Source organism: Lithobates pipiens, unplaced genomic scaffold (genome assembly GCF_037356315.1).
Source record: "Lithobates pipiens isolate NorthernLeopardFrog02 unplaced genomic scaffold, aLitPip1_a1.2 Scaffold_16, whole genome shotgun sequence".
In the NCBI taxonomy this organism is placed as follows: domain Eukaryota; kingdom Metazoa; phylum Chordata; class Amphibia; order Anura; family Ranidae; genus Lithobates; species Lithobates pipiens.
Window position 1 is genome coordinate 18,798,123 of NW_027507748.1, and position 17,156 is coordinate 18,815,278.

Genomic DNA, 17,156 nt, shown 5'->3' on the forward strand with positions numbered 1-17,156 from the left:
ATCAGACGTAGCCAGTAGCGGGCAGGTCTCATGTGTAATCGGCCCGGACCTGAGATGGGATCCATCGGCCAGGTGGATGGACAGCTGTCGGGTCTTTGTTTGTACAGGAATTTGGTGATGATGAGCAAAGTCCTTTACATAAAACAGCTGTAGGCCCCTGGAGTTGACTATAGCTGGTACCTGAATGTTTCTCCCAGGAAGCTGAAGTGACAAGGATAGGGTGACATGAGCAGATCCCTTTGGTCCAGAGCAATTGGCAAGGTAGGATGAGGAGGTGATCCCAGTCATTGTGGGTCTCACGGGGGAGTTTTGGATAAAATGACCCGCTACACCACAGTATATACACAGGCCCATTCTGCGTCTTCGCAGCTTCTCAGTACTGGAGAGTGGAGAACAAAAAAGTCCCAATTACATAGGTCTAGTTATGGTGCCCATCCTCTCTGCTCTCCTTTCCCTGAATTGATGATCAAGCTGGATAGCAAGATTAATGAGGCAGGCCTTCAAGGGATTTGGGAGCCTCCACTCGGGCAAGCTCGTCCTTGAGTCCTTCGGATAAGCCAAGGCAGAATTGATGCCTTAAGGCCGCATCATTCCATTCAGAGTCTGAGGCCCATAAGCGGAATTCTGCATAGTCCTCGGCAGGTCGATGACCCTGTCGCAAAGTATGGAGGATGGATTCTGCAGTGGCAATGCGCTGGGGATCATCATATAGCTGGGCCATTGCTTCAAAGAATGAAGAAAGAGAGTCAAGGACTGAGCTATTTTGTTCAAGGAGTTGGTGGGCCCAGGATTGAGTCTCTCTGAGGAGTAGAGAAATAACAAATCCCACCTTAGTGATTTCAAGTGAGAAAGTTCTTGGCTGCAAGGCAAAGTTCACAAGAGTTCTTGAATGCACGGAACTTGTGCCGATTGCCTGAGAATCACTCTGGTGCAGGAACTCAGGGTTCTGGTGGTGATATGACATGTGAGGAAGCGAAAACAGTCTGTTCAGAAGTGGGGCAGTCTGGTGCTAAAGCAGGTGCAGGAGTTGCTGAGAAAAAGGTTTGGATGCAACTTTCCAGCTGTGCATGGCTCTTTTGCAGAGTGCTGACTGCCCGTGTGAGGGAGACGAGTTGCTGGCATAGCAGTTCCAGAGGTGAAGCCTCTCTCTCAGTCTCCGACATCTGGCTGAGTGGTACTGTCACGTACCTGGTGGAGACTGAGCTGTAGAGAGGGCTTCTCTTGCACCTCCTGTCTGGAACCCCTGGTAGAGATGACAGGGAGTGAAAGACACAGAGTGGCACAAGGGCCGATGTAGCAGATGGCTCAGGGTGGGTCTTGGCAGGAACCCGATAGCTGCAGATCACCGGATGTGCACCGAGGACTGGAACTCCGTGTTGCTGGATTAGCAGGCAGAGTCGTGGTTGGAACATAAGCCAGGAGGTCATCAACAGTCGAGCCGGGCAGGTACCGGAATGTGAGATGGAATTAAAGACAGGATACAGGTTCGGTACACAGTCGGGCAGCGTAGTACAAGAACAAGGTCAAACACAAACCGAGGTCACATGAAGGCAGGCAGAAGTCAACGGGAAGGTTCAGGTACAAGCTGGGTCAAACACAGGAACGCTGGAGCAGATCAGATACAGGTAACAGGTACTAGCTGAAAGACCACTCAGCAAGGCTCATGTGTCAGCGTTCTGTTTAAATACACTACTTGGCACCCAGACAAGTGCATGTGCGCGCATCTGTGTGCGAGCATTGGCGCACATCTGTGTGTGAGCATTGGTGCGCATCTGTGTGCGCGCGTCTGTGCGCGCCCGTGTATGCGCCGGTACACACTGGTGTGCCCATGCTTGTGTGCAGATGCACGTCTGTTAGCCAAACTTCCCTTACAGACTGTCACCAAATTACTGGAACCGTAAACTCGTGATCTGGTTTTGAGTGAGGATGTGTTACTCCGTGACATGGCTGCTTGACTGAGTAGCGGACTGTGGGAGCAGTAAGCATATAGGGATGCAGTCTCTGTATGCTGCTTGGCTATATGAAAGTCGATTGCAGATAGCTCTTCCGTGTGGCCAAACCTCTTCCCCTTCTGCACTATCCATAGTGTTCCTGGACAGAGTTTTACTGTCCTGGCCTCGCCCCTCGTACTCCCGGAGTCTATGGGCAGCTATCCAGGCAAATAACCTTTTTCTGCAAACACAATAATAGACTGCTGTTTCTTGTCTGTCCCCTCCAAAAACCCCTGTCCCGGATGGATCTGTCACAGGGAGCCCAATGGGGGGTAACAATAATTTGTGCTTTTCTGGCATGTGCTTTTCTGACTTGTGCTTTTCTGACATGTAAAGGTCGGTGTATTGCGGCTATGGGGACACAAGGTGTGCGCAGGCGTATAATTAGGGCCCCATGTGATTAGGGAGAGGAGGATTACAAGAAGGAGGTTGGTTGTCTGTGTGGCCAATCCCAGGAAGAAGTCAGAGTGATGAAACATGTCGGGGGCGTGGCCACACGGATACGAACGTCATTGACAGAAAGACTCTGATGCTCATGGTTAGTTCCGTTTATCAGGAGCAAGGGCCGGGAAGTGGTGAGAGCTTATAACGCACACTTTGAGTTCCGCTATATCCGCATTGCAACGCCTGATCGTTTGGTGAAAGTTTGCTGTGATCTTTTCAATTGATTCATTGTCTTGCCTGGAATGATCGTGGGATAGACCCAAGGGGGGTTTACACTGCTTTTTTGCCAAACACGAAAGTGGGAGGCAACATCAGTCGGTGAGTGCGTTTCTATTGGGCGAGGTGTCACGAGCACATTGGTGTGGTGGAAGTCTGAAGGAATTTGTGAAGATTGATTCCTTTTTGTGATTTTCAACATTCTGTTAAATGGACTTTTAGTTCTCGATATCACTGTATCACGGGGCGATAAATTGAATTATTTTCACTATGCACATTTGTTACATTATGAGTGCTACTTAAATTATCTTCCAAATATTTTTGTAGTACACTTTTGGGGGTATAATTGATTTGTATAATAGTTTAGGCCAGTAGTTAAGGTATGATATGCCTTGCCTAATGTTCTTCATGCACCTCTGATATGAAACTTTTCTTTTTTCTGAAATAAATAAAAAGAATAAAAAAAAAAAAGAATTAAGCTGTGGGAATAAATAGAATGGACATAAAGAAGGAATTCCTATAGTGAGTGTGATGATTGTCCTGACATAAAGTTGGGTTACAACGACAAACTGCAGTCAGGTAGAGACCTCGAAGAGGAGCATGCTGATGAGCTTACTAGAGACGGTTTCAGTTTGTGCTGAAATTTTTTGGTTATGCAAACCGATTGTTGCAGCAGCTGTCCGGGTGTCGGGTCTCAGATGATCTTGGAGGTGAAGATGCTGGATGTGAAGGTCCTGGGATGGTGTGGTTAGACGTGGTCTGCGGTTGTGATGCACTGACACATCCTCTGAAACACCTTTGGAGACGGCTTATGGTCAAGAAATAAACATTCAATTCAAGGGCAACAGCTCTGATGGACATTCCTGCAACCAGCATGCCAATCGCACGCTCCCTCGAAACTGGCGACATCTGTGGCATTGTGCTGTGTGATAAAACTGCACATTTAAGCCCTTGTACACACAGTCGGAGATTCCGATGGAATGTGTCCGATCGGACCGCTTTGTGGGATAATCCGACTGTGTGTGGTCTCCATCGGACTGTTTCCGTCGGAGTATCCGACGGACCAAGTTTTCCAACTTGTCGGTAAAATTTTCCGACATGATCCGATCGGACCTTGTCCAATCATGTGTAGAGAATTACGACAAAGTGCCGGCGAATTACGATCGGACAAAGTGCCGGCGAATGGGAGGGGAATGTTTCAAAGCTTGGATCCGAGTCGGTGCTTTGAAACATTCCCCTCCCAGTCGCCGGGAAAGATTTTTTCCTCCCTCTTTTTACACCATTGATCTTGACCTGGAGCTGGAACAGGGCTGGAGAGGTAGGAACGTGCTCTCACGTCAAAATGTTTTAATTATGTCTCCATATTAAAATGATTATATCTTTATATTGTGATTATTAATGTTTAATGTCTTGCTATACTAAACACGTATCTCCAGACATAGGTAATGTCCTGATGAAGCTGTGAAGCGAAACTAGTCGAGCAATTAGCTCATTCGTCTCTACCAATTGTGATTTATATTTTGAGATATTATATCTTTATATTTTTGTATATTCTCCTTGAATAAATTGTTTTTAATATGAACTAATGTCTTGACCCCAATCTATTTGAAAAAATTTACATGTGCCCCGTAATAGTCCCCATGCTCACATCTTTCTGTTGACACCTCTGATAGGAGACCAGAGATATCAACACCTCCTTTTAACACATGTGAGGTGGATGGATTATCTTGGCAAAGGAGAAGTGCTCACCAACACAGATTTAGACAGTGTAGACATGTCACTGGAGAAGTGGTTGAGGGGGTGTACATCTCACCTAGGTTGCTACACAGTGTGAGGTGGTAAGTCCAGGATGGATCAGTTTCTCAGCAGCAATATGCTGCTGAGTTGTTATTTAATCTTGCCGGGCCTGGGTTTATATGGAATGGCAGGTAGGTTTGGTAGAGGGACCTGTCATTCCACACCCCCCATCCCTCGTTCCAGTTCTGGGTTTTGGATCAGGTGAGCTTTGATCCTAATTAGCCTGGGAAGGTAAAGGCTCTGCGGGGCCTGCAGGTGATTGCTCTCAGCCAGGGAAACGAACAGTCTGTGTGTTTGAGGAAGCTGCAAGCACAGCCACTGCTGGAGCTAAAATCCACCCTGCGATATCCAGGCGAAAGACGCTGTGTTTATAAGTGTCAGATTGGTGAGAAGAACCTGTTAGTTAAGCGCCCAGCCGGGCTAGGTTGTTTTGTTTTTGTTATTATTTTGTTCCTGTTATACACAAGAAGCACGGTGTTGCTGTATACTTTGTTTGTTGGACTGTTTGTACCACGAATAAACGCCAAGGTCTACTTTATAAAGTCCAAGTCTGCTGTGAACTGTGTCCAAACACACCCTACCCCGGGAAGATCCCTTACAATTGGTGGAGAATGCGGGCAACACGGTTGCTAGGGGCAACGGTGTGGACAGACTTGGCTACAGCTGCTGATGTCCTGGGTGAAAGCTGCAACTACACTCCAAGAACAGTCCAGCAACATGGAGGAGATGCTGAAGCAGTTTATGCAAGTGAGTTTGCAACAACAGCAGGCTCAGACAGAGGCCAATAGACGACATGAACAGTCCATGGCTGCACAACAACAACTTATCGAGCACCTGATAGCAAATCGAGAGGCGCCTGTGGTTGCTAATCCACCCACAGTGATGGGAGCCGCTCCAGAGATTTTTTTTGGGAGAAGGACTGTGCAGAAAGCGCTGCAAAAGATGACTGCTGAGGACGATGTTGAAGCCTATCTAACAGTATTTGAGCGCGTGGCTGAGCGAGAGAAGTTACCAGCCGCTGAGTGGGCAGAGGTAATTGCGCCCTATTTAACAGGTGAACCTCAAAAGGCCTACTATGACCTCAGTGAGCAAGAGGTTAAGGACTATACTCGGCTAAAAGAGGAGATACTTGCCCGACTAGGAGTTACTACTGCAGTCCGTGCCCGGAGGGTACGCAACTGGAGCTACAGTCTGGACAAATCAGCGAGGTCCCAGATGTATGACCTAATCCATTTGGCAAGAAAGTGGTTGGAGCCAGACACTTCTACCCCTGCACAAATCCTAGAGAAGGTCGTGATGGATCGCTACCTCCGAGCGCTTCCTACTGACCTGCAACGCTGGGTGGGACAAGGTGATCCTAAGAATGCAAACGAACTTGTCAACCTTGTGGAGAGGTTCCAGGCGACTGAGGACTACCTCCGTGATGTTCCTGCAGCATCTTCACCTCCCCGGAGCGCCAGATCTGTGCCGTCAGCTGGTAAGAGACTTCCATCTATTGGGGGAGTGTGGAGGGGTGCTGATGGAGGGAAAAGGGCTCAAGTGGTGTCTCAGGGACAAAAGACTGGTGATGGTCCCGGGTGGCTAAGGGGCTCTGAAAAGGACTCCTTGCCAAAGAGACCAGGCCCTATCCAGTGTTGGAGATGCCATGAGGCGGGACACGTGTCGGCCCATTGCCCTCTTACCACTGAACCCATGGAGTGTGACGCTAGCCGGCGTCAGTCGCTGTTTGCGGAACCATCTTGTGCTGCAGTTCCTGGACTAGAGACTGAACCGCAAATCTGCAATATTACCATCAATGACCTTCCCGTTGAGGCGTTAATGGACTCGGGAAGCCTCGTAACCTTGGTGCATGCTAGCCTGGTGGCTGGGGACTTAGAGTCTAAAAAGCATATGAGTGTTGTGTGCATACATGGTGATACAAAAGTGTACCCTATAGTGCTGGCTAAAGTCGGGACTGAACAAGGCACCGTACAATATGAAGTGGGTGTGGTAAAAAACCTCATGCATAGTGTAATATTGGGGCGCGATTTTCCATTATTCTGGGCTCTCTGGGAAAAAAGAAAGATCCCCAAAAGGAGTGGGGATACCTCTAAGGGGGTTGCTTTGTCCCCTGTGAATGATAAAAGTGTGCAGGATGAAAATGATTGTTCTCCTTTGCAGGTCCTGGCTGGGGAGGAGGAGGCTCCTCCCACTGAGCAAAATATACTAGACTTAGAGGTGTCTAGGGATAATTTTGGCGCTGCACAATTACAGGACCCCACTCTCAAAAATGCGAGAGAGCAGGTTGCTGTAATGAATGGGGTACCTCAGGAACCAGATGCTGAAAAAAGATTTCCACATTTTTCGGTGACTAATGATCTTTTCTATAGAGTCAATAAGGTTAAGGATGAGATTGTGGAACAGCTTCTGGTACCTAAGCCGTACCGGCGTCAGGTGCTTGACATGGCACATAACCATGTTCTTGGGGGACACTTGGGGACTGACAAAACGCGAGAGAGGGTTCTCCAGAGGTTTTTTTGGCCGGCGATATATGATGACATTAAAAAATACTGCGAGTCGTGCCCCACATGTCAGGTTAGTGCCCCAGTGTCACATTTTCGCAGTCCTTTGGTTTCGCTCCCTATTATAGAGGTGCCTTTTGAGCGTATTGCCATGGATTTAGTGGGTCCCGTGGTAAAGTCAGCTAGAGGACACCAGTATATTTTGGTAGTCATAGATTATGCGACCCGCTATCCTGAGGCTGTACCCTTAAGAAACACTGCATCTAAAACAATTGCACGTGAGTTGTTTTATATGTTCTCTAGGACTGGGATCCCCAAAGAAATCCTAACTGACCAAGGTACGCCATTTATGTCAAAACTGATGAAGGAATTATGCAAACTATTTAAAGTCTCACACATCCGTACCTCTGTATACCACCCCCAGACGGACGGATTGGTGGAGAGATTTAATAAAACTTTGAAACATATGTTGAAGAAAGTGGTGGGAAAAGATGGTCGTGACTGGGATCATTTATTACCCTACCTCATGTTTGCTATTAGGGAGGTGCCCCAAGCATCCACAGGGTTCTCACCATTCGAGTTGGTCTATGGTCGTCACCCTAGGGGTCTACTGGACATTGCAAAAGAGACATGGGAGAGTGAGTCCACCCCATACAAGAGTGTTATTGAGCATGTAGCACAAATGCAGGACCGTATAGCCACTGTAATGCCCCTGGTAAGGGAACACCTCCAGAGAGCTCAAGAGGCCCAAAGTAGAATTTACAACCGGTCCGCAAGAATCAGGACATTCAACCCAGGCGATAGGGTCCTTATACTAGTCCCCACTGTTGAGAGTAAATTCTTAGCGAAGTGGCAAGGTCCTTATGAAATTGTTGAAAAGATCAGTGAGGTGAACTACAAGGTGCACCAACCAGGTAGAAGGAAGCCTTTCCAAGTTTATCACATAAACTTGATCAAGCCCTGGAAAGACAGGGAATCCTTGGTGGCGACAAATACTGTTAATAATTTGTCACCACCAATCCCTCCAGTCAAAGTAGGTGATGCTCTATCAGTGTCACAGAAACAGGAGGCTCTGGAATTTTTACAGAAAAACAAAAACAAGTTCTCTGACCTCCCAGGGCGTACCCACCTCATCCATCATCACATTGAAACTGAGCCTAGAAGCAGAGTAAACCTAAAGCCCTATAGGATACCGGAGGCACGTAGAAAAGCCGTATCTGACGAGGTAAAACGTATGCTTGATCTGGGGGTAATTGAGGTGTCACAGAGTGAATGGTCCAGCCCGATTGTGCTAATCCCAAAGCCCAATGGAACTTGGAGGTTCTGTAACGATTTCAGAAAGTTGAATGAGATCTCCAAGTTCGATGCTTATCCTATGCCCAGGGTAGATGAGTTGATTGAGAAGTTAGGTAACGCCAGGTACATAACCACCCTCGATCTCACAAAGGGCTATTGGCAGATTCCACTTTCTGGCGAGGCTAAAAAGAAAACTGCATTCTCCACCCCTGATGGGCTATTCCAGTATGTAGTGATGCCATTCGGGTTACATGGAGCGCCTGCAACTTTCCAGAGGTTGATGGACTTGATTCTGCGACCACATCGGGATTACTCAGCCGCCTACCTCGATGATGTGGTCATTTTTAGCCCTGATTGGGAAAGTCACCTCTGTAAGGTACAGGCCGTGTTGGATACCATAAGTGATGCAGGGTTGACCATAAATGCCGAGAAGTGTGCTCTAGCCCTAGAAGAGGCCAAATATCTGGGCTACATTGTTGGGAGAGGATTGATTAAGCCACAGCTAAATAAAATTGAGGCAATACAGAATTGGCCTAGACCCCTGACAAGGAAACAGGTTAGAGCTTTCCTCGGTATTACCGGTTATTACCGTAGATTTGTGCCGAACTTTGCCTCAGTTGCTGCTCCACTAACTGACTTGACAAAGGGCGGAAAGACAGCAATGGTCACGTGGACCCCAGAGGCAGAGAAGGCTTTCCAAAGCCTTAAGTCTGCCTTGTGCCAACCACCTGTGTTAGTTACCCCCAATTTCAGGCGAGAATTTCTAGTCCAGACAGATGCCTCTAACACAGGCTTAGGTGCAGTACTCTCACAAGTAGTGAATGGTGAGGAACATCCGGTGACGTACTTGAGTAGAAAACTAACCCCGGCCGAGAAAAATTATGCCATTGTGGAGCGAGAATGTTTGGCAGTGAAGTGGGCCCTAGAATCTTTAAAGTATTACTTGCTAGGCAGGAAATTCAAGTTGGTGACAGACCATGCCCCCCTAACATGGATGAAGTTAAACAAGGAGAGAAATGCAAGAGTGACTAGATGGTTTCTGTCCTTACAAAACTTTAATTTCACTGTGGAACACAGGCCAGGGAAATTACAGGCAAATGCTGACGCATTGTCGAGGGTGAGTTGTCTGTGGGGACAAAAGGCTCAGCCCTCCGGTCTGAAAAAGAGGGGGGGGATATGTAGACATGTCACTGGAGAAGTGGTTGAGGGGGTGTACATCTCACCTAGGTTGCTACACAGTGTGAGATGGTAAGTCCAGGATGGATCAGTTTCTCAGCAGCAATATGCTGCTGAGTTGTTATTTAATTTTGCCGGGCCTGGGTTTATATGGAATGGCAGGTAGGTTTGGTAGAGGGACCTGTCATTCCACACCCCCCATCCCTCGTTCCAGTTCTGGGTTTTGGATCAGGTGAGCTTTGATCCTAATTAGCCTGGGAAGGTAAAGGCTCTGCGGGCCTGCAGGTGATTGCTCTCAGCCAGGGAAACGAACAGTCTGTGTGTTTGAGGAAGCTGCAAGCACAGCCACTGCTGGAGCTAAAATCCACCCTGCGATATCCAGGCGAAAGACGCTGTGTTTATAAGTGTCAGATAGGTGAGAAGAACCTGTTAGTAAGCGCCCAGCCAGGCTAGGTTGTTTTGTTTTTGTTATTATTTTGTTCCTGTTATACACAAGAAGCACGGTGTTGCTGTATACTTTGTTTGTTGGACTGTTTGTACCACGAATAAACGCCAAGGTCTACTTTATAAAGTCCAAGTCTGCTGTGAACTGTGTCCAAACACACCCTACCCCGGGAAGATCCCTTACAACAGATTTGAACAATATTTGAGAGAAATCGCCACTTTGTGTACAAACGAAAAAGTCGTAGATATTTGAGTTCAGCTCATGATAAATAGGGGCAAACACAAAAGTCTTGTGTTTATAATTTTGCTCAATATATATTATATATATTGGGTCGGAGGAGTGATAATAATAATAATAATAATAAGGCCCGTGGGGAGGACTCCCTGTGTTAATAATGACGTGTATACTGATATATATTTCCCAGCTCCCTATGTACGCTACAGGCACGGTATATGGCAGACACATTACAATGTGATTTGCTGTGCAGCAGAGGACCTGGTTGGAGTATGACTAATGATCCCAGATCTCTAATGAGTATTTATAGTCAGGAGCTGCGATTGGAAGACTGGTGCAGGCATGGAGGGCATATAATAGGTGGTGGTGGGGGTATTTTATCATGCATGGTGTTGTACCAACTACGAGACAGGTTTCCCCTGTGAAAACCGGGGGGAGGGGGGCATGCACGGGGACGGTAGAAGGCTGAATAACATTCCGAGGGAATGTGGGTGGAGCTGCAGTGCAGAGGGCTGGAGGGGCGGAGTGCCGTGACGTGGTTCGATATTCTGTGTTTTGTCAAATTATGCAACCAGAATTTCCGTCGCCGCCATCTTGCTACACCCCACCCTCCTGCACAGTAAGGATACACTGAGAAGAGGCAAGCAGACATCTTGTTACACCCACCAGAGTCTGGCATTTCATACTTATTAACAGTAGACAGAGCTTATAAGGAGAAATACAGGATTTATAAATCTGATGAGAGAGGCGGAGCCATTTGCAGTGTGCTGGTAGGTCCAAAAGCCAGCTGGGAAGAGTGGTGAAAGTGAGATGGGGGATGGCGATGCAGAAGTAAACAGCTATGGAAGAAGGCAGAACTCTGCACTGTGTGTAGAACAACCCTCAACTCTGCCCATAATGCACTTCTGGTATTTAATGCCCCTTTAAGACCCTCCCACTGTTAGTGAAATATGACCACACCCACTATTTGATGCTGTTTGGAGGGTATGTGTGCACACCTCCCAACTTTTTGAGATGAAAATGAGGGACGCCTATCAGCAAAAGTATGCAGGCATAGGACACACCCCTGGCCACACCCCCTTAAAGGAGAAGTGTACAAAAAAACAAGATTGGTTAAACCCACAAGTGATTTTTTTACCAGTACTATTCCTTAATATTGGCTTTTGGAATTTACAAATGCAGCAATTTAGAAATCAGATGAAAGGTTTAGTACTGGGAAACACTTTTTGATAGATAAAAAGTGCATTTTATATACAACTATGTAGCGCCGGCTTCTGAAGTGCACGCGCTATGTGTTTTTTCTATTTGAAATTTTCCTAAAGCCATAGTTGGGTTTTCGGGTTAATTATACCAAATTATGGTTTCAGTATCAGTCTGGCTGGATTGCACTGGGTTCTGCTTGGCCACAGGTGTCGCTGTCACCACTGGCAAGTGTGAGACCGCAGTTTGGCTGGGCATATTGAGTGCCATTCTTTCTCGGGAATCAGCCCAGTGGGAGTGCCATTCTGCTGTGCATTCTGGGAGAGGGTACTTAAGGTACTGACATCACGTGCTTCTGGGTTCAGGTCCAGAAGATCTGTCTGTCTGCTTGGTCCTGGTCCTCCTGACCAGCCCCCATGGCTCTCATGGCCTGGGGTGTGGATCCATCCAATTTTAAGTCTCGGGGCTGGCTAGCCCAAGACAAAGTAACAGAAGGATTAGAAGGTGGTCCGGTGCCGTCTTATCTGTGGAGAGGCCCAGAAACTGGAGAAGCATCCAGGGGAGGACTCTTCGGAAGAAGGCCATGCATGAGGCTTGCTTCTCAGAAGGAGCCTGGAGGCTCAGTTGAAAGGACACTAAGTGAATCTACACTCATGCAGTATCGTCGGACCAGCTGCAAGATTCTGGTACCGTATGGTAGCTCTCTAAATTTGTCTACGTCTCTCAGTTACATTCAAGTCTGTGGCAGAGACTTTGTTCAAGTGTTCTACAGTCAAGTCTGTGGCAGAGACTTTGCTCTATTCAAACACTCTATCGGCTGCTAGGCATAGTGAGAGGAGGTCTATCCGGCAGCCGTGAGAATCCAGTTGTGAACGGTAATTCTCTAGATTTCTATAGTGAGAGACTTCCTATCTTTTGCAGTTTCAAGAGTACCTGAACTTCCTACCTAACCCTCTACCCTTCATTGAGAGACTGTTCTGTTTACTACTTTTCAATTAAATACCCTAAAAGTGGATCCAGTGCCAATTTCTGCAATTCTTTGGGCCATCTATCTCAGGAAACCTCTAGACGTACACGAGGTCAAGAAGGTAACGGTAAGCCCAAAAAAAGCAGCAGCTCCTTCAGGGGTCAGTGCTACAACTATATAGATCAGACCAAAATGCGGGACAAATGAGGAGGAAAGAGGGACAGAGGGACATTGCTCCAAATCAGGACAGTCCCTCAAACTCAGGGACAGTTGGCAGCTATGTGTGTGGGGGTTTTGGGGGGTCATGGTTGAGTTCCTGCAACTATTTTCTGAGAAAAAAGCCCTTGTAGGCCATATAATAGATATAAAAGGTGGGTGTATTTTATCATGCAGTACCGACTATGAGTCAAGACAGGTTTCCCCCGGGGAGGTAGAATAATGAATGACATTCCGAGGGAGAGTGGGAGAAGCTGCAGTGCAGAGGGCTGGAGGGGCAGAAATCCGATCTGAGCAAATTTCTTATATTTGCATGTGAACAACAACAGAACTTCTAGATATGTTCACCTTGTCCAGTATATCCGATCTGATCACATAGGATTGAACACGGACAGTACACCGGATCACATAACTATTTCTTCACTATTATATTTTATTTATAATATCATTTATATTAGTTATTAAACATATATTCTCATTTAAATCATGCTGTAATTATAAATACCGTATTTTTTGGCGTATAACACGCACTTTTTTCCCCTTAAAATCAGGGGAAAAATCGCGGGTGCGTGTTATACGCCAATCCTCTGTGATTTTTGTGCAATTTTTGAGTCCTAGGCGGCTTTCAGCCGCCTTCGGGCCTTCTCGCAGCTTTCGGCCGCCTTCAGCCGTTCTTGGCGGCTTTTGGCCACCTTCGGCCGTTCTCGCCGAAAGCTGACGAGAATGGGCGAAGGCAGGCGAAAGCCGCCGAGAATGGCCGAAGGCTGGCCAAAAGCCGTCGAGAACGGCCGAAAGCGGCCAAAAAATGCGAGAAGGGTCGAAGGCAGCCAAAAACCGCGAGAAGGGCCGAAGGCGGCCGAGTACTACCGGGCACCGCCGAGATACACAGGACATCTTGGCGGCGCCATTTTTAAAATCTGAAATGAACACTGACAAGTGGACAATGATGCACAAGGCTGCATTACAAGGCTGCAATGATGGACAGTCTGCCTGACAAAGCTGCAATAATGGACAGGCTGCATGACAAGGCTGCATGATGGACAGGCTGCATGACAAGGCTGCATGATGGACAGGCTGCATGACAAGGCTGCATGATGGACAGGCTGCATGACAAGGCTGCATGATGGACAGGCTGCATGACAAGGCTGCATGACAAGGCTGCATGACAAGGCTGCATGACAAGGCTGCATGATGGACAGGCTGCATGACAAGGCTGCATGACAAGGCTGCATGACAAGGCTGCATGATGGACAGGCTGCATGACAAGGCTGCAATGATGGACAGGCTGCATGACAAGGCTGCATGATGGACAGGCTGCATGACAAGGCTGCAATGATGGACAGGCTGCATGACAAGGCTGCATGATGGACAGGCTGCATGACAAGGCCGCAATGATGGACAGGCTGCATGACAAGGCTGCAAATGACACTGATAAGGCTGCATTGATGGGCATTTAAATGTAAGTTTTTTTTCCTTAAATTTCCCTCCTAAAAGTTTTTTTTGCTTAAAATTGCCTCTTGGGGTGCGTGTTATACGCCGACACGTGTTATACACCGATAAATATGGTAGTTAAAGCGGAGTTCCACCCAAAAAGTGGAACTTCCGCTCTAAGCACTCCTCGCCCCCTTAGATGCCACATTTGGCATGTCAATTTTTTTTTGGGGGGGGGGAGTGTGTACCACTGTCTCACTTCCTGCTTCCTATCTTCGGCCGCCTAGGCGACTTCTCCTCTCGCCCTAGGCAGCCCCTCCCAGCCAGCAATCTTTTGGGACACAATTCTGGTCCCAGAAGATCGGCTGGCCAATAGGAGAGCGCAGCGCGACTCGCGCATGTGAAGTTCACGCCTGGCCGTGAAGCCGTAAGATGTAACGGCTGGGTGCCCACAGTTACCATGATGGTGCTGAGGAGAGGAGGGGGAGAGGAGCGAGGCTCCGGGCGGCCGCATCACTGGATTATGGGACAGGTAAGTGTGGGTTTATTAAAAGTCAGCAGCTATGCTTTTTGTAGCTGCTGACTTTTTTTTTTTCAAATAATTTTTTTATTGATCATTAGAGCAGGTAAATAGCGTCTATATAATTTATTTTCTTCCTTAAAAATAAAGGAAGAAAGAGAAAAAGCAAGCAGCGAAAATCACATACACTTGTATCTAATCCAGTGCAATACACCCTAGAAAGTCACTATTGAAATGTGGCAAATTATACATACACTGTAGTGAATTTGTGACAACCCACATATACAATAATAAAAAAACTATACAATAAATAATACCCTAAAGAAAATTTTAATAAATTATTCTTATATAAAATCACTACAGTGATTTTCACTTAATCACATGTGCTTGTTTTTTCTCTTTTTTCCTTTATTTTTAAGGAAGAAAAGAAATTATATAGACACTGGCTACTTTTAATTTTGTAGTAGCGGCTTAGGTGTAGGGATTTCGTTTTGGTAAAGTAAGCGCAGTGATGATATGCGGTTTGCGAGGGAGAAATGTATATGTATTATTGATCATTAGAGCAGGTAAGTAGACAAGAAGTTGACACTGTAAGCCCTTGTACACACGGTCGGACATTCCGGCGGAAAATGTCCGATCGGACCGCGTTGTCGGATAGTCCGACCGTGTGTGGGCTCCATCGGACTGTTTCCGTCTGAATATCCGACCAACAAAGTTTTAGAGCTGGGCTATAAAACTTTCCAACAACATGATCCGATCGGACTTTGTCCAATTGTGTGTAGAGAATTCCGATCGGACAAAGTGCCACGCATGCTCGGATCAAATTCCTAGACCAAAACTATTGGCTACTAGCCTGAACGTAGTCCCGTCGTAGCAAAATAACGTCATCACGTTACGTACGATCGGATTTTCCGACAACTTTGTCCGACCGTGTGTATGCAACACAAGTTTCGGACAAAATCCGACGGATTTTGTTGTCGGAATGTCCGACCGTGTGTACAAGGGCTAACACACAGACTTCAGCATAACAGTAATGGGGCCATATATATACTGAGTAACAGTAAACAATAAAACAGACAATAGGGAGTCATTGCTGGCTCCACATAAAAACTGCTAGTTATCAAATAGGGTCTGCTATAGACCACAACAAAACCCCCCAAAAAATAAATAAAAAATCCTCTCGCTTGTGCCATTCCTCCCAAACTTTGTCATGCATTTCCAGTCTATCCTGTAATCTGGCTGTCATTTTTTACATCAGCTCTATGTCCTTTATTCTAGTATACAGATCTGCCTGGGAGGGTGGGGAACATCGTTTCCAATGAAGAGCACTGCTGACTTTTAATAAACGAAAAACGGCTGGAACTCTGCTTTAAGTCCAACTGTTCTGTTGTAAACATCAATATACTAGCTGACCCCATGCCTGCAAGCATTAAACTCTTTGAATACATTTATTTTTCAAGGTCAGTGCTCCCTTCTATTGGCTTTTATCGCTACCATCGCACCGCAGCACTTTCTAGTTTGGTGGTATTAGCGGGGGGTTCTTCCCGCTCATCGTTTGTTACCAACGTTCATCCTGTCCTTTTTGGAGGATCGATTCACCTCTAGATCTGCAATTACAGAGATCCCCATGTACTGAACAGCACGTCCATCCACTTTTGATTGCATTTCCGGCAGTCTCCATTTCCTCTTTGTTTTTAATTTCATTTTCATCTAGTGACTGCTATCTAAGTTCATATCTAAGTTTTTACTCGGCCTCAACGATGCTCATCCCTGTCTGCTGCGAACATCAATTTTACGTGTGATTTTGTCTCATTGTAGAATACCAATACAGCAGTATTACCTCATACGACATACCCCTGAAGAGAGGACTCTGCAGAGGTCCAGAAGCATGTTGGGAGCAGTATTGAAGGATCTGCATTTTTAGATTGATGTCTCTTATATGATCTTGTTTATGCTGTATATATGTAAAATTTCTAATTTTGTTGCTATATGCACCTATATTTTTATAATAACAATAAATCTCAATATTTTTATCAATCGTTGATTAGTTGCCTGAAAAGTCCCTAGTATTCCTTGGGGGGTACTTTCTGTATAATATTGTTTAAATTAGGATGTTAGCAACATATGGGTCTTCTCTGGTGGTTTCTTATAAATGAGTAGATCGGATCACATGATGATAATGAAGGGGGATCGGCCAGGAAAAATATTGAGGCAACAAGAGCCGATATGATCGGGCATACCGTACAGAGATCACAGAGTACATTACCTGCCACACGTCGACCGATCATCACCGACATCTCCGCTCCTCTCCTCCGGTACAGATCACACAGAGTAGACACCTTCTAAAAACGAATGTAGAACAAGCAGACGCATGTTATTATGTTAAAGGGACGAGTCAGAGTGTCAGGAAAGGGGAGGAGTTCTGATAAATACAGGTAAGACATTGTGTAGAATCCTTATCACATATCACAGGAAATAGTTCAGTAATAAAATAGAACACAGAAGCCTCTTCTGAGATCTCTATACAGCGATCATCATACACTCCGCCTGTCTGTGCTGCACTGTGACATAGAAGGGACAGGGACAATGACATTATTACTGATATCACACTGGATGATGGATATGGGGGAGAGGGGCGATGTTGGGGGGGGATTTATCATCCTCTGACCAGATCTAAGTGCCGAGATCACTGACTTCCCAATACCGATCATTGCGATCAATA

General features: G+C 46.4%; 1 protein-coding gene across 1 annotated transcript in view; it reads right to left on the minus strand.

Moving 5' to 3' along the window:
- The window catches only part of LOC143981642 (uncharacterized), a 45,645-nt gene extending 28,835 nt beyond the window's left edge, over positions 1-16,810 (minus strand). The window contains exon 1 of the mRNA XM_077479633.1: positions 16,701-16,810. Within this exon, the coding sequence (XP_077335759.1) occupies positions 16,701-16,731 (31 nt within the window). The 5' untranslated portion in view covers positions 16,732-16,810. The remainder of the gene's footprint in view (positions 1-16,700) is intronic.
- Between the last annotated feature and the right edge of the window lie 346 nt (positions 16,811-17,156).